The sequence below is a fragment of the Ylistrum balloti genome, unplaced genomic scaffold, assembly GCF_031769215.1.
Source record: "Ylistrum balloti isolate Yb309-2 unplaced genomic scaffold, AGI_CSIRO_Ybal_v1 Utg370298, whole genome shotgun sequence".
NCBI classification, from domain to species: Eukaryota; Metazoa; Mollusca; class Bivalvia; order Pectinida; family Pectinidae; genus Ylistrum; species Ylistrum balloti.
Window position 1 is genome coordinate 758,077 of NW_026782224.1, and position 24,115 is coordinate 782,191.

General features: G+C 37.9%; 1 protein-coding gene across 1 annotated transcript in view; it reads left to right on the forward strand.

The window, feature by feature from the left end:
- Positions 1-18,840, forward strand: part of LOC132553113 (transmembrane protein 144-like) — a 32,547-nt gene extending 13,707 nt beyond the window's left edge. Inside the window, exons 3-11 of the mRNA XM_060217324.1 lie at positions 4,481-4,580; positions 5,142-5,222; positions 7,458-7,551; positions 8,375-8,458; positions 9,478-9,566; positions 14,581-14,678; positions 14,844-14,895; positions 17,657-17,765; positions 18,727-18,840. Of these exons, the coding sequence (XP_060073307.1) occupies positions 4,481-4,580; positions 5,142-5,222; positions 7,458-7,551; positions 8,375-8,458; positions 9,478-9,566; positions 14,581-14,678; positions 14,844-14,895; positions 17,657-17,765; positions 18,727-18,840 (821 nt within the window). The remainder of the gene's footprint in view (positions 1-4,480; positions 4,581-5,141; positions 5,223-7,457; positions 7,552-8,374; positions 8,459-9,477; positions 9,567-14,580; positions 14,679-14,843; positions 14,896-17,656; positions 17,766-18,726) is intronic.
- Positions 18,841-24,115: the final 5,275 nt, after the last annotated feature.

Consider the following 24,115-nt stretch of genomic DNA (forward strand, 5'->3'; position numbering starts at 1 on the left):
ATGTTGGAGAAAGACATCAAAGAAATTGGCAAAATTCCGGCGAAACCAATGATTTTTGGGGAAAATGACAGCAAACAATTCCAAAAGGCGACAAAGTGCTGGATCTGCCAAGGTGAGTTCAGTAAGGATGACAAGAAGGTGAGAGATCACTGTCACTTTACTGGGAAATACCGAGGTGCAGCTCACAATTGTTGTGACTTGCAGTACAAGAAGCCGAAGTTCACTCCCGTGGTGTTCCACAATCTGAGCGGCTATGACAGTCATCTGTTCGTCAAGAACCTCGGTAAAACTGAGGGGAACATCAACTGCATCCCGAACAACGAGGAAAAGTACATCAGCTTCACCAAGGAGGTTGTTGTCGGTTCTTATACTGGCAAGGACGGGGAAGAGAAGGATGTTAAGCACCAACTCAAATTCATCGACAGGCTTCAAGTTCATGGCCTCTAGCCTGGATAAGCTGTCCGGTAATCTGGATCAGGACTGCTTCACTATCACTTCGAAGTACTATAACGGAAAACATCTTGACTTACTAATGAGAAAGGGTGTCTACCCATATGAATATATGGATTCACTCAAAAGACTAGATGAAACAGCCCTTCCACGAAAAGTAGCGTTCTACTCCAGACTCAGTGGAGAAGAGATTAGTGACGATGACTATGAGCATGCACAAACTGTGTGGAAAGAGTTTGGCATGAAGTCACTCAGGGACTACCACGAACTGTACAACCAGTCGGACGTGTTGCTCTTGGCAGATGTCTTCGAGAACTTTAGAGACGTCTGCATCAAGAACTACGATCTTGACCCTGCCTGGTATTATACAGCGCCTGGACTAGCATGGGACGCTGCCTTGAAAATCACCGAAGTGAAGTTGGAGCTGTTATCAGATCCAGACATGTTGCTCATGGTGGAGAAAGGTATCAGAGGCGGGATATCGATGATCAGCAACAGATATGGCAAAGCAAACAACCCATACATGGGTGAAACATTCAACCCCCATGATCCTGCGAAGTATATTGCCTATTTGGATGCCAACAATCTCTATGGTTGGGCCATGAGCAAACCGCTCCCTACACACAGATTCGGGTGGATGACAGACAGTGAACTGGACTCTTGGAAGAACCACAGCTGTATACTGGAGGTTGACCTTGAATATCCAAAGGATCTGCATGATCTCCACAATGACTATCCACTCGCTCCAGAAAGTCTCAAAGTCCATAATGTGGAAAAGCTTATTCCCAATCTCAATGACAAAACTAACTATGTCATTCACTACGAGAACCTCAAACTATACGAGGGCTTGGGAATGAAGATTACAAAGATCCACAGGGGCATCAGGTTCGAGGAAAGTGCATGGTTGAAGCAATACATCGACCTGAACACCAATCTCCGAGCAGAGGCAAACAATGAGTTTGAAAAGGACTTTTTCAAGTTTATGAACAACTCTGTTTTCGGAAAGACTATGGAGAACATTAGGAGCCGAGTGGATATCCGACTAGTCAACGACGAGACAAAAGCGAAGAAGTTGGCAGCAAAACCCAATTTTAAACATTGCACCATCTTCGACGAGAACCTGGTTGCCGTACATATGAAAAAGACGAAACTGAAGTTCAACAAGCCCGTTTATCTCGGGATGTGCATCCTCGATCTGAGCAAGACGTTGATGTACGACTTCCATTACAACTACATGAAGACAAAGTACGGAGAAAAGGCAAAACTCCTGTTTACCGATACCGATTCCTTGGCATACGAAATCCAGACGGAAGACTTTTACAAGGACATCTCTGGTGACGTGGCAGCCAAGTTTGACACCAGCAACTTCCCAAAGGATCACCAATCGGGCATCGAAGTCGGTCGTAACAAGAAAGTGGTGGGGATGTTCAAGGACGAGGCAGGAGGTAAGATCATCCGAGAATTCGTGGGGTTGAGAGCTAAGTTGTACAGTGACAAGTTGCTTGAGGGGTATGAGGAGAAGAAGTGTAAGGGGGTGAAAAGGTCCGTTGTCAGAAAGAGTATTTCGTTTGAGGATTACAAGAAATGTTTGTTTACGGGTGAGGATCAGTTGAGAAAGATGAACGTCATCAGGAGCCACTGTCATGATGTGTACACCGAAGAAATTAACAAAATAGCTCTTTCGGCAAATGACGACAAGCGAATCATCCTCCAGGATGGGATGCGCACACTAGCCCACGGACACTTTAAACTTTAATAGATATATATAAAAATGAACATTTCAGTGGGAAAAGTCGTTCTGCCAAATAAACCGCTAAGTAATATCGAGTTAACGAGGGCTGCAGATGAATTGAAAATACCAAACTTTAGAGGAGTATTTCTGCGCGATACACTTCCGAAGAGACCAAAGAGAAATGAATGTGGGATTCTGAATTTAGATTCTAGTGACGGAGGAGGAACGCACTGGACCGCCTGGTACACACAAGGAAAAAATAAATACTATTTCGATAGCTATGGCATACAACCTCCGAATGAGTTGATATCCTATTTGAAGCGAGGGATCTTGTACAATACAGAGCAGGTTCAGCCACCCGATCAGGTATTTTGCGGTCATTTGTGTTTATACGTTCTAAAAGAGATGAGCGCGGGGAGAGAGCTTCAAGAGATCATAAACGGATTGTATTGATTTATAATATATATATATATTAAAAAACATGCCTATTCACAAATTTTGATATATGACGTGCTAGCACCAACTAAAGTTTTGAAAATGGGTACAACGCCAGAACACCAGAGGCTGGTGTGTCCTCGTGGTTAATGGTAGTAAAACAATGTAAAATTTTAAAGCCACAAGGGGAATTTAATCACGTTTCGGATGTGAGAGGAATCAGTTTAAATGTAGGTGATGTGCTCAACTTTGTAACCAACGTAACAACAACAAAAATTACCGGAGCTAGTATTTCACTTCTATTAGAAATTAATTTATAAAAATATACATATTCAACATCCCACCACCAGAACCCGGTGTGTCTCTGTCGTACGTCAATAAGAATATGGTAACTGGTTCCATCGATATGGCGGGAAATACGTTAACGAACGTGTCGGATCCCGTGAACGCGCAAGACGTCTCTACTAAGAATTATGTCGATGGTCAAATTGTTAACCCTACACCCGTAACCACCCTCGTTACAGCAGGTTTGTATAATCTGGATGATACGTATCATATTATTCTAGCAGATACCACCAGCGGAAACGTTGTGCTAAAATTTCCGCCAACAGCTACCGTCGGGAAAGAATACTTAGTTATTCACGAAAAAAACGGTAATCAATGTTCAATGTGGGATGATGAGAATAAAATAGTAAATCCGGATGACAGTACTGATACATCTGTTGGGACTTTACAATCTTTGATTGTTTTTGGTGGAGAATCGAGAACATTTACGTGGAGTGGTAAACATTGGATGGTTACTTCAAAGTCCATTCGTGAGGTAGCTAGAGTTAGTAAGAGAGGAGACACTATGACTGGATCTTTGCATATGGGAGGCCATGAAATAACTGGCCTATCCTTGGCTCAACCCTCGACTGATGGTCACGCCGCAACAAAAGGTTATGTGGATGCTGTTTTAGTTGACTCGTGGAAAATTTATGGTCCATATACTTATTTGCACACTCAAGCAGAAACTATCACCCCATCAAATACGACAACTTATCAAACTTTACCTTTTATAACACTAACGATCCCAAATGTAAAGGTGGGGGATTATTTAGAAGTTTCCACCTACCTGGGTGTGGATTATAGGAGTTACTATTTTATTGGTGATTTGGTGATGGTAGACGTTGAGACGGGGGATGGGTTGTTTGAAAACGCGCCCCTGATAAGTCAGTTTGCGGCTGCTAGTAAAGGTACTAAGGTAAAAACAAAAATCGGCCTACATGATGTATATGTCACCCGTTCCTATTACCCGTGATGCAAATGCTGTATGCACAATTAAGGTGAAAGCAAAAACAATATCACCAAGAGTATATAAAGAAAACCGGTGTGGATTTTATGTGAAGCACATGAAAAAATTTACTACCTAACACGGAGAAGACGAGCCAAGAGGTATACAGGATAGAAAAAGTCGTCAAGAAGGGTAAAACGAGGTCGCTGGTCAAGTGGAAGGGTTATCCAGAGACGTTCAATTCATGGGTCAGCAATAAGGAGATAGTCGAGCTTGCGAGGCCGCTCGTTACATTATAGAATGTTTTTTCTTTAAGTCATTTTTAGAAACATCATTTTTCTTTAAGTCATTTAGAACATGTTTAAACATGGTTGTGGTTGGTTTTGAGCTTGTTGAGTCGGATGTGTTAGTGGTTGGTTTTCAACCCTAATTTGAAAATGCGCTCATACCGGCAATTTCTTACTACTAACGGTGTGGAATTAAAAGCCTGTAAAGTAAGCAGCGTTCCCTTTTCCTCCTATGCTATGCTCCCCACATAAAATACTTCAGCTCTGTGACGGCGTGTATTATCATAAACATACCATTTCCAGGAAACATCACCGTCGTTCCAATCATTAAGACTATCGGTATGGGACTCGGCCTGTGTATTTGGGGTATGTCAAATCTTCTGAGCGGCTGGGCGACAGGAAGGTAGGTCTGAAGGGCATTCATTAATTTGAAATCGATGCATCATTTACCTTTGATGTTTATTTAGATAATGAAACTGCTACTAATAAACAAAAAATAAAAAAACATGGGTGGCTCAAAGACAGAAATGCATACCACGGAAAAAGAACACGTAGTTACATATATTTTGCCTTTGCCTTATAAGATATTTCAATACTGGTGCTTTCGTTTGATTATTTTGTGTGGAATTGTTTTTGCAAGGCGTCACTTTGTAACGAGAAAATGTCTTTATATGTTTTTACTGCGCCAGACAAACCAGCTGGTAGTGTACAACATCTTGGGGAATTTGGGTGACACCTGCCGTGCTATTTATTTATATTCAGTGATATGTCAATTTCCTACGAAAACCTAATTCTTTTACTTTCAAAGTCACTTATTATTTTGAAGATCTGTAAAGCAAAGGCGCTAACGTGTTGTGGAGCGGGGATATCCAAGCCTTACAGACATGGTGTAGTTCACTTCATGTATACGTTGTGTAAAATCCTGAACTGTATCTTATAATTTCTGTGTGTGATATATTTGTAGATTTGGGTTTTTTGGCATTACTCCAGAGGTTCCAGAAAAAGTAACATTGAACTACATTGGAGTGTCTCTGGCTGTATTCAGGTAAACATTTCAGTTAAATGGGCGTAACCATTACGTAGATAGATATACATTTATATTCTAATACGCTTGACTTGCTTAAGATTCTGGCCTCCCTTTGCGTTCCTGTGACTTTTAAATGCAAGCGTGCGCTCCTGTACTTGTTAGTTGTTTTTTAAAACAATCCCTGTCGATGTAATGTACAACCGTAAGAAATGTCCAAGAAAAATAAACACCGTAATAATATAATAAGAATCAACATCGAATTCATTCGGTGACGCTAACGAACATCGATAGCAAAACTGGAATTTGATAACAAACACACTGGTAAGTATATAAAAGAGATCATTACAGCATTATATCAGGGTGGTTGTTTTTAGCTCACCTGGCGGGAAGGGTCAAATGAGCTTATGCCGTAGCGTCTGTCGTCCGTCCGGCGTCAAGTTTTCACTTCAAACAACTTCTTATTCATAATGTCTTGTTGACAGCCCTTATTGTTATCACTGTAAAACTGATATTGAGACTATAATTCATGCGATATGGGAATGTCAAGAGGTACAAGCATTTTTAACTGACTTTGAAGCAGTGTTAGATCTATTATTAATTCCATTTGCTTTTAATAAAGAATCCTTCATATTTGGTTTCTTTGATAGGAAAACTAATGTTGACAATTTAGTCCTACTTATCATAAAACTTTACGTCTATCAGGCAAGATGTCTGCAAACTGGTCTGTCACTTTCAGCTTTGAAGAATTTGATTAAAGATACATATAACACTCAAAAATACATTGCTACAGGATATGGGGAAAATCATCTCACCAATTTTAAACAGGAATGGAGAAAATGGAAAAGACTACTTCAGACTCTGTAGTGAAATTTTAAATCATTTTTGGATTATTTTCTTTTTTAACTTTGTTAGCTGAATGTATCAAAAATGAAATAAAATAATAAAGCCCCTGTCAGATCCTACCGGCACCATACTCATCCTCTCCCTCTCTCTCCTCCTTCATCTCTCTTACTGCTACTTTGCTCATTTTTCCCTTTTCGCTAAAAACGGTACACTATAACATAGCACTTACTTTAGTATCAATCTTAATGTCAGGCTTTCATTTTTTACTCTATTTACATTCCTTTGTACCTAAGTGAAAATGGCCATGTGTGAGTGGAATGTTTGATGTGTTATGTTTCATGTATTGTTGAAAATCTTCAAAAAATAAAAAAAATTATAAAAAACCAAAGGAAAACACAGGGTGCTGATATTGGGCCTGTGACATGCTAGGATGGAGGGCTACCAACTTTGTTTAAATGAATGACCTTGGCCTACTTTCAAGGACACAAGGATTTATATATGAAAATCTGCAAACGAAAGTCCATATTGAGCCTTTTAGAATACTGAGAAAAAAAGACTATTGGTATTGTAGAAATAGATTAACTCGATCCACTTTCAAGGACACAGGGGTCAAACTTCTCAATAACAAAAAGGCCCAGGGTACTGATATTGGACCTGTGGCATGCTAGGATGAAGTGTTACCACGTTTGTTTAAACGAATGACCCTAACCAACTTTCGAGGTCACCGGGATCAAATATCTTATTTTTTTCTTCTCAATAAGAGAAAGGCCAAAGGTAATGATATCGGATCTTTAGCATACTGGGAAAAAAGATTCGCTGAAGGAGAATCAATTATGTAAAAACGGTGGGTCTCGACCCCTTGAGGCGGAGCCCCAGTAGGGGAAATAGGACAAATTCTTTAAAATCCTACTCCTCCCGTAGAAATGATTAGATTTTGCCCAAATTTAGTCTGAAGTTTGCCTTTGAGTTATGTACTGTAATATTTAGAATTTAGTTTTCTTTACTTTTAATGAAGAAATTTCAACTAAACAAAGCCAGGTGAGCGATGCAAGACCTATGGACCTCTTGTTTTGAATTTGAGTTTTGATTATGATAATGTCCAATTTAATATTTTCATGTTGTGTCAGCTACTTGTATTTCATAAGTTCGAACGGGGACACAAAATTAAAATCATTCCACACAGAGGAGAACACTCAGCTAAAGCTACATAAAGGGAGACATTAGTACTAAAGACTGATTGTTTATAAAGAAGTAAAAATACCATTTCTAATTCAGTCGCCTTTTACCGTTATGGTCTGTGGGCGGCAAATACAATTCTTACTGAAAGGAAATGCCATGAATATGCGTACGCATATTTTGTATTATGTTTATTTATTTTTTTTAATTTCTAACAATGGTTGTATATTTCAGTGCTTTCATATTTGCTCTGATAAAAAATGAGCTCCACCTTCCTGACAGCGATATAGACATACAAGAGGATAAACAAGGGCTTCTAAGCGATCACGTGAGTATTGGGTCTTCAAATTTGATTGGTCGTTAACATGTGGTGTTATAAGTCGTCCTTTACGAAGTAGCCGTGTTTATAACACGTCTATCTGACGGGTGAGGTAAACATGTGTATACCTCGTAAATATAGGTAAGGGTACATGTACGGCCAGTTTTAATATTCAATACTGTATTTACTGCAGGAGATCTGTATGGTATCTAGATTTGATGCCGGACTGCTATTGGTCATCATATGAGCCTAATTCTGAATCGTAACCACCGGCATTTTGATGAAAGTATAGTTGTTTAATTTTGATATTGTTCTTCATTTGATTAGAAAATATACAATGAATATTATAATCATTTCGCACACAAGACTGGATCGATATTCGGTATTGAGAGGGATCAGGTCCTTTATGACGAGATGATACTATCCCGTACACCGCAATTTCGTTTGGTTTTAAGAGCTGATCAGTTTTAAGAATGATTGGTTTCGAAAAATGACACAGATATGACATACATCTTTATGATATTCCGAACTGCAGTTCTCGTGTTCCTTTCATTGTTATTTCTGTTCTTGGAGAGTCCATAGCAGGAATGTGTTAATTCCTGTCGAAAGCTGTTATTTTTACACTGCAAATTTATGTTTCACATTCAAAATGAAATGTCCGTGAAGGAAACACCTTGAAATGATAATAAAGTGACTTGAAGGCAAACCACTTATATCCATCTTATAGCCCTCGAGGTTGAAACGAAATGTAGATCTAACCGTTGAGCCATCATACCTATACAAAGATTAAACTATCTTTAAAATACCTGTATTGATGTGTGCTATGTTTTAGACAACAAGCTATGGCTCCAGTACTACTGAAGATCTCTATACAACAACTAGTACACAGAATGACCGAGTCTTCAACAGGAAAAGGGCTAGTATCTCGTGAATTACGTCCATACTTCATTGCTTAATGGGTTATGTGGTGTATCACGTCCGCAGTTCTCTACTGCCTGGGTTAATGTTGTGTATCACGTCCGTAGTTCTCTACTGCCTGGGTTAATGTTGTGTATCACGTCCGTAGTTCTCTACTGCCTGTGTTAATGTTGTGTATCACGTCCGTAGTTCTCTACTGCCTGTGTTAATGTTGTGTATCACGTCCGTAGTTCTCTACTGCCTGGGTTAATGTTGTGTATCACGTCCGTAGTTCTCTACAACTTTGGTTAATGTTGTGTATCATGTCCCTATATCTCTTCTACCTGGGTTAATGTTGTGTATCACGTCCATAGTTCTCTACTGCCTGGGTTAATGTTGTGTATCACGTCCGTAGTTCTCTACTACCTTGGTTAATGTTGTGTATCACGTCCGTAGTTCTCTACTGCCTGGGTTAATGTTGTGTATCACGTCCCTATATCTCTTCTACCTGGGTTAATGTTGTGTATCACGTCCGTAGTTCTCTACTACCTTGGTTAATGTTGTGTATCACGTCCGTAGTTCTCTACTGCCTGGGTTAATGTTGTGTATCACGTCCGTAGTTCTCTACTACCTTGGTTAATGCTGTGTATCACGTCCGTAGTTCTCTACTGCCTGGGTTAATGTTGTGTATCACGTCCGTATATCTCTTCTACCTGGGTTAATGTTGTGTATCACGTCCGTAGTTCTCTACTACCTTGGTTAATGTTGTGTATCACGTCCGTAGTTCTCTACTGCCTGTGTTAATGTTGTGTATCACGTCCGTAGTTCTCTACTGCCTGGGGTAATGTTGTGTATCACGTCCGTAGTTCTCTACTGCCTGGGTTAATGTTTTATATCGCGTCCGTAGTTCTCTACTACCTGGGTTAATGTTGTGTATCACGTCCGTAGTTCTCTACTACCTGGGTTAATATTGTGCATTACGTGTACCAAAGCGGTGATAATTTATGTTTGATATCACTGAATAAATGTATATTACAGAATAGTTCTGTAAACCGGTTTGACGTGCAGGGATTGGACCCAGACGAGTCGTTCATTGACAGGATGTCACCACTGAAGAAACGGGTCGTGTAAGGTTGCTTTGTATAAACCATTCATTATCAACAACAGAATTATGTCTTTTACGTGAAAAACCCTTGAATATTGATCTTATCATTCGTTGTTTTTTATGCTGAACGTTGAATCTTGAACAGAATAGAAACCAATATATAACTGGATTTTAAAATCTAAACATTTTTAATATTCAGTTGTTTTGGCAAATCTTAATGCAAACATTCTATTCATTTAAATTTCTGAGTTATCTCGCAGGTTTCAACTTTAAAGATGATTAGCATCATTGATGAGTCCCAGGAAGACAATAAAGCCTCTATTATACCGATTCACATCAGTTTGCTATACTCTATCTAATTATATCAGTCCAGTTGTTAAGAGCCATATTTCAAGCAATACTTCACTTTGTAGGGAAAGCATGATACAAGTCATTTTCGATTAGGGCCCACTTCAGAAACACCCCCTGGTGGCGGCCATCTTGAAATCAAAGATGGCGGACACAACAGGAAGTCACGAGTAGTTTCATATAACTCTCTGACCATGAAAACATTGGGGGTAGCCATTGAAAATACGTGTGTATTTACCTTAACAACGGAGTTATTGAGGAATACATGCACCAGTTTGCCGCCATATTGATTTTCAAGATGGCCGCCACCAGGGGGCGTTTCTGAAGTGGGTCCTAATCGAAAATGACTTGTATTGGGATGCGTTACCTACAAAAAAAATTGCACGCTTTCCCCACAAAGTGAAGTATTGTCTCCCTTAAACGCTGGACTATATTGAAAGGCGCGGTATTAGCTTGTGTGTTCTTCGTGCAATCCTGTATATCTGTATATAGACCTGAATTCGAAGTGTGCTATTTGTACAACTCGTATCCAAGTATGAATAAGCTACCAGGTGATCGTATCAAGTAATTAGACAATTTGCCACGATGGTCATTACAGCTTCCTTTATTGGGTGTGTCGTGAGGATGGTGTATTGGTTAGGCTGTTTGGCATTGCTTGACTAGGCGATTTGGTGCCATAGATCGTCAGTTCGAGACCCGCAGAGGGAACAACTCAAACATCATCTTCCTTCATTAAATGTGTAACAATGTCCGAAATTTTTCACGGAATTTTCGCATATATAAAGTAACTGAATGTGAAAATTTCATATGCATTTGATGATATTGGGTTCTATTGGATGGTCGGGTGGCACAGTGGTAACGCATTCGCCTTTCACCTAGCCGTCCGGGGTTCGATTTCCGGAATGGATATGAAAAGGTATGGGGTCACCTGCCCGACCACGTGGGTTTTGCCCCGGGTACTCCGGTTTCCTCCTACACTAATACCCCTCGCGCGCTTACATCCGGGCCAACAAGAGTGATTAATGTAAGAGAAAAAAACTTGCTTCGCAATTGTTGTAAAATAAACAAAGTTTATTATTATTCTAGTGAGTTTGCAATGTGAATATAAAAACTGAAATAATCACTTTAATACCGGTAAAACATCTGTGAAAAAAAGTTTATATAATCTTCGGCTACTCCTGTTTATGGACCACGAATGTGTATTTTCAGGGGTATTGGACTGTTACTTATATCGGGCGTACTTGACACCGAATGTGTATGTAACGGGAGTACTTGACACCGAATGTGTATGTAACGGGAGTACTTGACACCGAATGTGTATATATCGGGCGTACTTGCGTACTTGACACCGAATGTGTATATAACGGGAGTACTTGACACAGAATGTGTATATAACGGGAGTACTTGACACCGAATGTGTATATATCGGGTATATATCGGGAGTACTTGACACTGAATGTGTATATAACGGGAGTACTTGACACCGTATGTGTATATAACGGGAGTACTTGACACCGAATGTGTATATATCGGGCGTACTTGACACCGAATGTGTATATAACGGGAGTACTTGACACCGAATGTGTATATAACGGGAGTACTTGACACCGAATGTGTATATATCGGGCGTACTTGACACCGAATGTGTATATACGGGAGTACTTGACACCGAATGTGTATATATATACACCGAATGTGTATATATCGGGCGTACTTGACACCGAATGTGTATATAACGGGAGTACTTCACAGCGTATTCCTAGTTACCGGCGGTAAGTGTTCTGGTATGTGTATATAACGGGAGTACTTGACACCGAATGTGTATATATCGGGCGTACTTGACACCGAATGTGTATATAACGGGAGTACTTGACACCGAATGTGTATATAACGGGAGTACTTGACACCGAATGTGTATATATCGGGCGTACTTGACACCGAATGTGTATATATCGGGAGTACTTGACACCGAATGTGTATGTAACGGGAGTACTTGACACCGAATGTGTATGTAACGGGAGTACTTGACACCGAATGTGTATATAACGGGAGTACTTGACACCGAATGTGTATATATCGGGCGTACGTGTATGTATACGGGAGTACTTGACACCGAATGTGTATATAACGGGAGTACTTGACACCGAATGTGTATGTAACGGGAGTACTTGACACCGAATGTGTATATAACGGGAGTACTTGACACCGAATGTGTATATAACGGGAGTACTTGACACCGAATGTGTATATATCGGGCGTACTTGACACCGAATGTGTATATAACGGGAGTACTTGACACCGAATGTGTATATATCGGGCGTACTTGACACCGAATGTGTATATAACGGGAGTACTTGACACCGAATGTGTATGTAACGGGAGTACTTGACACCGAATGTGTATATATCGGGCGTACTTGACACCGAATGTGTATATAACGGGAGTACTTGACACCGAATGTGTATATATCGGGCGTACTTGACACCGAATGTGTATATAACGGGAGTACTTGACACCGAATGTGTATATATCGGGCGTACTTGACACCGAATGTGTATATAACGGGAGTACTTGACACCGAATGTGTATATAACGGGAGTACTTGACACCGAATGTGTATATAACGGGAGTACTTGACACCGAATGTGTATGTAACGGGAGTACTTGACACCGAATGTGTATGTAACGGGAGTACTTGACACCGAATGTGTATATAACGGGTGTACTTGACACCGAATGGGCGGGAGTACTTGACACCGAATGTGTATGTAACGGGAGTACTTGACACCGAATGTGTATGTAACGGGAGTACTTGACACCGAATGTGTATGTAACGGGAGTACTTGACACCGAATGTGTATGTAACGGGAGTACTTGACACCGAATGTGTATGTAACGGGAGTACTTGACACCGAATGTGTATGTAACGGGAGTACTTGACACCGAATGTGTATATATCGGGCGTACTTGACACCGAATGTGTATATAACGGGAGTACTTGACACCGAATGTGTATATATCGGGCGTACTTGACACCGAATGTGTATATATCGGGCGTACTTGACACCGAATGTGTATATAACGGGAGTACTTGACACCGAATGTGTATATATCGGGCGTACTTGACACCGAATGTGTATATAACGGGAGTACTTGACACCGAATGTGTATATAACGGGAGTACTTGACACCGAATGTGTATATATCGGGCGTACTTGACACCGAATGTGTATATAACGGGAGTACTTGACACCGAATGTGTATATATCGGGCGTACTTGACACCGAATGTGTATGTAACGGGAGTACTTGACACCGAATGTGTATGTAACGGGAGTACTTGACACCGAATGTGTATGTAACGGGAGTACTTGACACCGAATGTGTATGTAACGGGAGTACTTGACACCGAATGTGTATGTATGTGTATGGGAGTACTTGACACCGAATGTGTATGTAACGGGAGTACTTGACACCGAATGTGTATGTAACGGGAGTACTTGACACCGAATGTGTATGTAACGGGAGTACTTGACACCGAATGTGTATGTAACGGGCGTACTTGACACCGAATGTGTATGTAACGGGAGTACTTGACACCGAATGTGTATGTAACGGGAGTACTTGACACCGAATGTGTATATAACGGGAGTACTTGACACCGAATGTGTATGTAACGGGAGTACTTGACACCGAATGTGTATATAACGGGCGTACTTGACACCGAATGTGTATGTAACGGGAGTACTTGACACCGAATGTGTATGTAACGGGAGTACTTGACACCGAATGTGTATATATCGGGCGTACTTGACACCGAATGTGTATGTAACGGGAGTACTTGACACCGAATGTGTATGTAACGGGAGTACTTGACACCGAATGTGTATATATCGGGCGTACTTGACACCGAATGTGTATGTAACGGGAGTACTTGACACCGAATGTGTATGTAACGGGAGTACTTGACACCGAATGTGTATGTAACTGGAGTACTTGACACCGAATGTGTATGTAACGGGAGTACTTGACACCGAATGTGTATGTAACGGGAGTACTTGACACCGAATGTGTATATATCGGGCGTACTTGACACCGAATGTGTATGTAACGGGAGTATTTGACACCGAATGTGTATGTAACGGGAGTACTTGACACCGAATGTGTATATATCGGGCGTACTTGACACCGAATGTGTATATATCGGGCGTACTTGACACCGAATGTGTATGTAACGGGAGTACTTGACACCGAATGTGTATATAACGGGAGTACTTGACACCAAATGTGTATATATCGGGCGTACTTGACACCGAATGTGTATTTTCAGGGGTATTGGACTGTCACTTATATCGGGCGTACTTGACACCGAATGTGTATATAACGGGAGTACTTGACACCGAATGTGTATATAACGGGAGTACTTGACACCGAATGTGTATTTTCAGGGGTATTGGACTGTCACTTATATCGGGAGTACTTGACACCGAATGTGTATATATCGGGCGTACTTGACACCGAATGTGTATGTAACGGGAGTACTTGACACCGAATGTGTATATATCGGGCGTACTTGACACCGAATATGTATGTAACGGGAGTACTTGACACCGAATGTGTATGTAACGGGAGTACTTGACACCGAATGTGTATATATCGGGCGTACTTGACACCGAATGTGTATTTCAGGGGTATTGGGCTGTCACTTATATCGGGCGTACTTTACGGACAGATGTTTACCGGAGCAACATACGTACAGGATAATGTGAACGGTGCAAGTCAAAATGGTAAGTTCATTCAAATGTTTTCACTCATTTCTCCTGTACTCTTTATGGCGGGAGTTGTCGATAAAGCAGAAGACGCTTACTCTTCCGGAACGCCTGGACATACTCTCCTTGTACTTTTTTCAGGAGTCTCCATGTAAATCTTTCTTTTGTTCATTTATGCACTAGTTAGTCCCCTACCGGTGAAGCCGGAGGGGACTATATTTGTCTCCGCCCATCCGTCTGTCTGTTGTCTGTCCAGATGCCGGTTTCCAGACATTTTGTTTTGTTTTCTTTTTAATTGAAGTATGGGTCTGTTTCTGTTTTTATTTTAATTTGACTATGGGTTAGCATCTGTTTTATTTTAATTTGAATATGAGTCTGTTTCTTTTTTTAATTTGACTATGGGCCTGTTTGTCATATAATGTAACCAAGAAATGGACAATACTTGATAGCGTACAGATGTACAATTTTGTTGATAACATGATGTTGTTGTAACAATGTTATTTTTTCCTGTTCTGTTGATATGAACAATGTTCCCTTTTGTTTCTGTTTGTTGATATGAACAATGTTCCCTTTTGTTTCTGTTTGTTGATGTGAACAATGTTCCCTTTTGTTTCTGTTTGTTGATATGAACAATGTTCCCTTTTGTTTGTTTGTTGATATGAACAATGTTCCCTTTTGTTTGTTGATGTGAACAATGTTCCCTTTTGTTTCTGTTTGTTGATATGAACAATGTTCCCTTTTGTTTGTTGATATGAACAATGTTCCCTTTTGTTTCTGTTTGTTGATATGAACAATGTTCCCTTTTGTTTCTGTTTGTTGATGTGAACAATGTTCCCTTTTGTTTCTGTTTGTTGATGTGAACAATGTTCCCTTTTGTTTCTGTTTGTTGATGTGAACAATGTTCCCTTTTGTTTCTGTTTGTTGATGTGAACAATGTTCCCTTTTGTTTCTGTTTGTTGATGTGAACAATGTTCCCTTTTGTTTCTGTTTGTTGATGTGAACAATGTTCCCTTTTGTTTCTGTTTGTTGATGTGAACAATGTTCCCTTTTGTTTTGTTTGTTTGTTTGATGTGAACAATGTTCCCTTTTGTTTCTGTTTGTTGATGTGAACAATGTTCCCTTTTGTTTCTGTTTGTTGATGTGAACAATGTTCCCTTTTGTTTCTGTTTGTTGATGTGAACAATGTTCCCTTTTGTTTCTGTTTGTTGATATGAACAATGTTCCCTTTTGTTTCTGTTTGTTGATGTGAACAATGTTCCCTTTTGTTTCTGTTTGTTGATGTGAACAATGTTCCCTTTTGTTTCTGTTTGTTGATATGAACAATGTTCCCTTTTTGTTTCTGTTTGTTGATGTGAACAATGTTCCCTTTTGTTTCTGTTTGTTGATGTGAACAATGTTCCCTTTTGTTTCTGTTTGTTGATGTGAACAATGTTCCCTTTTGTTTCTGTTTGTTGATATGAACAATGTTCCCTTTTGTTTGTTGATATGAACAATGTTCCCTTTTGTTTGTTGATATGAACAATGTTCCCTTTTGTTTCTGTTTGTTGGTATGAACAATGTCCCCTTTTGTTTCTGTTTGTTGATGTGAACAATGTTCCCTTTTGTTTCTGTTTGTTGATGTGAACAATGTTCCCTTCTGTTTCTGTTTGTTGATGTGAACAATGTCCCCTTCTGTTTCTGGTTGTTGATGTGAACAATGTTCCCTTTTGTTTCTGTTTGTTGATATGAACAATGTTCCCTTTTGTTTCTGTTTGTTGATATGAACAATGTTCCCTTTTGTTTCTGTTTGTTGATGTGAACAATGTTCCCTTTTGTTTCTGTTTGTTGATGTGAACAATGTTCCCTTTTGTTTGTTGATATGAACAATGTTCCCTTCTGTTTCTGTTTGTTGGTATGAACAATGTCCCCTTTTGTTTCTGTTTGTTGATGTGAACAATGTTCCCTTTTGTTTCTGTTTGTTGATGTGAACAATGTTCCCTTTTGTTTCTGTTTGTTGATGTGAACAATGTTCCCTTTTGTTTCTGTTTGTTGATGTGAACAATGTTCCCTTTTGTTTCTGTTTGTTGATGTGAACAATGTTCCCTTCTGTTTCTGTTTGTTGATGTGAACAATGTTCCCTTTTGTTTCTGTTTGTTGATGTGAACAATGTTCCCTTTTGTTTCTGTTTGTTGATGTGAACAATGTTCCCTTCTGTTTCTGTTTGTTGATGTGAACAATGTCCCCTTTTGTTTCTGTTTGTTGATGTGAACAATGTTCCCTTTTGTTTCTGTTTGTTGATGTGAACAATGTTCCCTTTTGTTTCTGTTTGTTGATATGAACAATGTTCCCTTTTGTTTGTTGATATGAACAGTGTTCCCTTCTGTTTCTGTTTGTTGGTGTGAACAATGTCCCCTTTTGTTTCTGTTTGTTGATGTGAACAATGTCCCCTTTTGTTTCTGTTTGTTGATGTGAACAATGTTCCCTTTTGTTTCTGTTTGTTGATGTGAACAATGTCCCCTTTTGTTTCTGTTTGTTGATGTGAACAATGTTCCCTTTTGTTTCTGTTTGTTGATGTGAACAATGTCCCCTTTTGTTTCTGTTTGTTGATGTGAACAATGTTCCCTTTTGTTTCTGTTTGTTGATAATCACCTCCTGTTGGTACCTATAAATCTCTGATTTTTTGTGACATAGGCAACTGATAGATTATTTTTTTCCTGATCCATTATGTTAAGTATACACAGACTTGTCCAATTGATATAACATTCCATACATATTTTTTATCGAAACTACAATTGTCTTTTTGCCAACTCCTCTTTTGACGCTTTCTTAAAAAATATTAATCCGAATATGTCCGATTTTGATTGAATCTGTGGAAGTCACTGTTTATAAAACATGCATTCTGCTTAAATAGAATCGTTGACAATTGATGCATATCTGCTGACACACTGTACTGAGAAGTATTGTGTTATATCTCATTGTATCAATAATTTGACATTACACTTTTGTGTACCAAACAGGTTCCTCGCTAACAAGGTCTTGTCAAATGCCGTGGCATTTCCTATTGTTACAACTATTCCTGCAGTGATAGCTTCAGTATGGGGAGTGTTTGTCTTCAAGGAGATTAAGGTTGGAACGCAATTTTCTTTTCCACGCATGAATTATCTAATTCAGGAATTTGAATACAAACATCGGGTTTTTTCGTCCCCATGTGTCTTCAAATCCTTTAAAACGACTTCTTTTCTTAAACGCCAGACTTGTAGACTGCTTGACTGAAGGACTACAGGATCCTGATAGATTTTCAAAGTCACGAGGTTCAAGTCTTTAGACGATTTCTTCTCAATAACTGGAAACGTCAAGGATACTGTAATGTTTTTGGCTTGTTACATGTTCAAATGAATGACCTTCGACCTTTACATGGTCAGAGTCTAAATATGGCTAAACTTTCATATCCAGTACATAATATTTTCAGATGGAACTAGAGAAATATTTTTCATTTATTAAACCGTATTTAAATTTTCTTTTTCACTCAGTGCTGAAAGGTTAAATTTTAGTTATACAATGTACAACCAGTCTAATTGAAATATAAATCTTAACTATATATATACAACATTGTACGAAGTGAGAACGTTTTAGTGAAAAAAATTCTTTCGCATGTGTAAGGAGGATTTAATCTATACAAACTCACATAAACGAAGAATGTTATTTTCATCACTTTCCCTTCTCGTCACATTAAACATTATATCGGACAAAAACGAAAGTACACACTTGTGTGTTTTTGGAAAGTGATCATTCTGAGTGGATTTGTTTCCATAGAAACAAAAACATTTCAGAGAACAATGGGCTTAGAACTTAAATATAATTCAGTCTTAGTAACATCACGTTTACTGTAATAATTGAAATCAATATTTTTTTTCTAACTTTGTTTATTCCGTGTAACATCTATATACATTAAAACGAAGTTCAATATACAAGAAACGAAACTAGTTTCCAGAGACGTACAGTGATGAATGTATGTAGTAAGTCGATGTTGTACATGTTAACTTTAAAAGTGACATTATGATGTATTCCTGAAATTGTATATTGACAGGGGGTCCGGAACATATGCATCCTCCTTATTGGATTCTGTTTTAGTGGAGGAGGTGCGATATTGGCTGGGTTTTCCAAAGGTGGCGCCGGAAGTAGCTTACCAAAGTGTTCCTAAACGACTGTCATGTCATACAACCAGGATTAACGAAAACAATCACATTTCTCAAATTTTATCATTGTTGTTCAACTCCTCCGTACATCTAATACGTGTTGTCTCTTATTTACGACAATAAGTTATTTCCTGTTTTGATTTGCGGCATTTATACAAATGTGACACGTACAGAAATATAGCTTAGGAACGCTAGAGAGTTTCGGTATAGACAAAGATGAGTTTTACTGTAAGCTTAGGAACGCTAGAGAGTTCGGTATAGACAAAGTTGTGGTTTACTGTAAGCTTAGGAACGCTAGACATTTTCGGTATAGACAAAGATGAGTTTTACTGTAAGCTTAGGAACGCTAGAGAGTTCCGGTATAGACAAAGATGAGTTTTACTGTAAGCTTAGGAACGCTAGAGAGTTCCGGTATAGACAAAGATGAGTTTTACTGTAAGCTTAGGAACGCTAGACATTTTCGGTATAGACAAAGATGAGTTTTACTGTAAGCTTAGGAACGCTAGAGAGTTCCGGTATAGACAAAGATGAGTTTTACTGTAAGCTTAGGAACGATAGAGAGTTCCGGTATAGACAAAGATGAGTTTTACTTTAAGCTTAGGAACGCTAGAGAGTTCCAGCTTTGAATCCAGTTTTGTTTAGAGAAGTGTGAAACAAATTTGGGAATAGATATTTTATCTGTTTTTACAAAGACTGAAGCAACGTGTTCTGTTCTTTTCTCTTAAAAAAGGCTAGTTTATATTTAACATAGGTTAATCAAATATCTTTCCCATTTTAACTGTGTCATTTCCTCATTTTCATTTAATAACTTGACAATACATGGCTCACTCTTCGAAACGCAACAGAAAAACAATAGTTGCAATATATTAAGATCAACTTTTAGTTCTCGAGTTGTTGTCGTGTAGAGCTGTTATATTTAGAGTCTTCATTGACTAATCACAAGATAATCATAACAATGGCGGTTGAAAGATTGAAATGATACAAAATATCACTTTGTTACATTCTCTAAAAACGTAAAGTGATATAATTGTTTATATACAACATGAACATCATTTAAATAATCACGTGGTTTGTACATATTTGACAGATTCTTTACATCAGAGAATACGGAATTATATAACAGAGTTAAAACACAAATAGTACACATAATATATATTAATTTATAAATCATCATAACCAATTGTTTGTAACAACCACAAGGTTTAATCCACTCTGTGTTGTTTAAATCGAGTACACATGAAAGTAGATGGAATATATATTAGGACTCAAAATTTGTTCCGCAACTTTCATTCAGTAAATAATAATGTGTAAGGAGGCGAGACAATTACTTTCATCACCATCATGTATTTTTTGTCCATTGTAGAATGTACAGGTAATACAACATATTAATGTGTATTTGCTAATTTGTACATTTTAAAAAATCTGTCCTGTATTTTGATGCATCAATATAATAAATCCAATTGAATGATTGCGTCTTTTTATTCATCCATATTACGGGATTATTGTTACCAGAGTTACTTCCCTTGATTCTGTTTTTTTATTAATCCATATAAGGGCAGTATTCTTATCAGAGTTACTTCCCTTACATCGCTGCATAGAACAGATTTCTTCCTCAATTCCAACTAAAACCACTGATTAGAGTAATGAAAACAAAGAGAATGATATACTAATCACAACCAACAGTATGTTATACTAATCACAACCAACAGTATGTTATACTAATCACAACCAACAGTATGTTATACAACCAACAGTATGTTATACTAATCACAACCAACAGTATGTTATACTAATCACAACCAACAGTATGTTATACTAATCACAACCAACAGTATGTTATACAACCAACAGTATGTTATACAACCAACAGTATGTTATACAACCAACAGTATGTTGTACTAATCACAACCAACAGTATGTTGTACTAATCACAACCAACAGTATGTTATACTAATCACAACCAACAGTATGTTATACTAATCACAACCAACAGTATGTTATACTAATCACAACCAACAGTATGTTATACAACCAACAGTATGTTATACTAATCACAACCAACAGTATGTTATACTAATCACAACCAACAGTATGTTATACTAATCACAACCAACAGCATGTTATACTAATCACAACCAACAGTATGTTATACTAATCACAACCAACAGTATGTTATACAACCAACAGTATGTTATACTAATCACAACCAACAGTATGTTATACTAATCACAACCAACAGTATGTTATACTAATCACAACCAACAGTATGTTATACTAATCACAACCAACAGTATGTTATACAACCAACAGTATGTTATACTAATCACAACCAACAGTATGTTATACTAATCACAACCAACAGTATGTTATACTAATCACAACCAACAGTATGTTATACTAATCACAACCAACAGTATGTAATACTAATCACAACCAACAGTATGCTATACAACCAACAGTATGTTATACTAATCACAACCAACAGTATGTTATACTAATCACAACCAACAGTATGTTATACTAATCACAACCAACAGTATGTTATACTAATCACAACCAACAGTATGTTATACAACCACCAGTATGTTATACTAATCACAACCAACAGTATGTTATACTAATCACAACCAACAGTATGTAATACTAATCACAACCAACAGTATGCTATACAACCAACAGTATGTTATACTAATCACAACCAACAGTATGTTATACTAATCACAACCAACAGTATGTTATACTAATCACAACCAACAGTATGTTATACTAATCACAACCAACAGTATGTTATACTAATCACAACCAACAGTATGTTATACTAATCACAACCAACAGTATGTTGTACTAATCACAACCAACAGTATGTTATACTAATCACAACCAACAGTATGTTGTACTAATCACAACCAACAGTATGTTATACTAATCACAACCAACAGTATGTTATACTAATCACAACCAACAGTATGTAATACTAATCACAACCAACAGTATGCTATACAACCAACAGTATGTTATACTAATCACAACCAACAGTATGTTATACTAATCACAACCAACAGTATGTTATACTAATCACAACCAACAGTATGTAATACTAATCACAACCAACAGTATGCTATACAACCAACAGTATGTTATACTAATCACAACCAACAGTATGTTATACTAATCACAACCAACAGTATGTTATACTAATCACAACCAACAGTATGTTATACTAATCACAACCAACAGTATGTTATACAACCACCAGTATGTTATACTAATCACAACCAACAGTATGTTATACTAATCACAACCAACAGTATGTAATACTAATCACAACCAACAGTATGCTATACAACCAACAGTATGTTATACTAATCACAACCAACAGTATGTTATACTAATCACAACCAACAGTATGTTATACTAATCACAACCAACAGTATGTTATACTAATCACAACCAACAGTATGTTATACTAATCACAACCAACAGTATGTTATACTAATCACAACCAACAGTATACTAATCACAACCAACAGTATGCTATACAACCAACAGTATGTTATACTAATCACAACCAACAGTATGTTATACTAATCACAACCAACAGTATGTTATACTAATCACAACCAACAGTATGTTATACTAATCACAACCAACAGTATGTTATACAACCACCAGTATGTTATACTAATCACAACCAACAGTATGTTATACTAATCACAACCAACAGTATGTTATACTAATCACAACCAACAGTTTGTTTTACAACCAACAGTATGTTATACTAATCACAACCAACAGTATGTTATACTAATCACAACCAACAGTATGTTATACTAATCACAACCAACAGTATGTTATACTAATCACAACCAACAGTATGTTATACTAATCACAACCAACAGTATGTTATACTAATCACAACCAACAGTATGTTATACTAATCACAACCAACAATATGTTATACAACCAACAGTATGTTGTACTAATCACAACCAACATCATGTTATACTAATCACAACCAACAGTATGTTATACAACCAACAGTATGTTGTACTAATCACAACCAACAGTATGTTGTACTAATCACAACCAACAGTATGTTGTACTAATCACAACCAACAGTATGTTATACTAATCACAACCAACAGTATGTTATACTAATCACAACCAACAGTGTGTTATACTAATCACAACCAACAGTATGTTATACAACCAACAGCATGTTATACAACCAACAGTATGTTATACTAATCACAACCAACAGTATGTTATACTAATCACAACCAACAGTATGTTATACTAATCACAACCAACAGTATGTTATACTAATCACAACTAACAGCATGTTATACTAATCACAACCAACAGTATGTTGTACTAATCACAACCAACAGTGTGTTATACATTTACACACAAGGAATGATAGAGCAAATATTATGGATTGACAATTGAGAATATTTATGACATTCATTTAAACTGTTGTCAGTGAACTATATCATAATACACCATGGTACTTTTAGATTTAGATTTGTGGCATGTATATCATGTATAACATTTGTTTTTGTGTTTGATGTCCTACACTACGCCTGGTGGTTCCATTAATGTGACATTACTTTGTTTCCCTATAGTACGCCTGGTGGTTCCATTAATGTGACATTACTTTGTTGCCCTGTACTACGGCTTGTGGTTTCATTAATATGACATGACTTTGTTGCCCTATAGTACGCCTGGTGGTTCCATTAATATGACATCACTTTGTTTCCCTCTAGTACGCCTGGTGGTTCCATTAATGTGACATTACTTTGTTGCCCTATAGCACACCTGGTGGTTACGTTAATGCGGTTGTTGGCCCTGATTCAAGCTAATGTTTTCGTTATTGATAAAGATGTTCGATCACCCTACATTGAAGGGCGACGTAAACATTTAAATCAAATCTCAAGGGGGAAATGTTGATGTCCCTGATCTTTGTCTTCCCTTTTTATGAACTTTAAATAATTTCATACGTCAACCTAAACTGTAATTTCTGCTGGAGTTGCGGTCCTTGGTTCGGTAACTTTACGTAAATCCTATGCATGACTGCATCCTGATGTGTAGGTATGCCTACAAGCCGTTATACATAAATCTGTTCTTTAAGGATATGAAATTGATATAACTTATGTTTTCACCAGACTCTGAATGATTACACTCACGTGACCGTTTTCGAAAGAATACGCGTTATTTGGCGTCATTTGGTTCATCGATGACACCCGCGATGTAAATCTTTGTCAATCTGGGTAACTTATG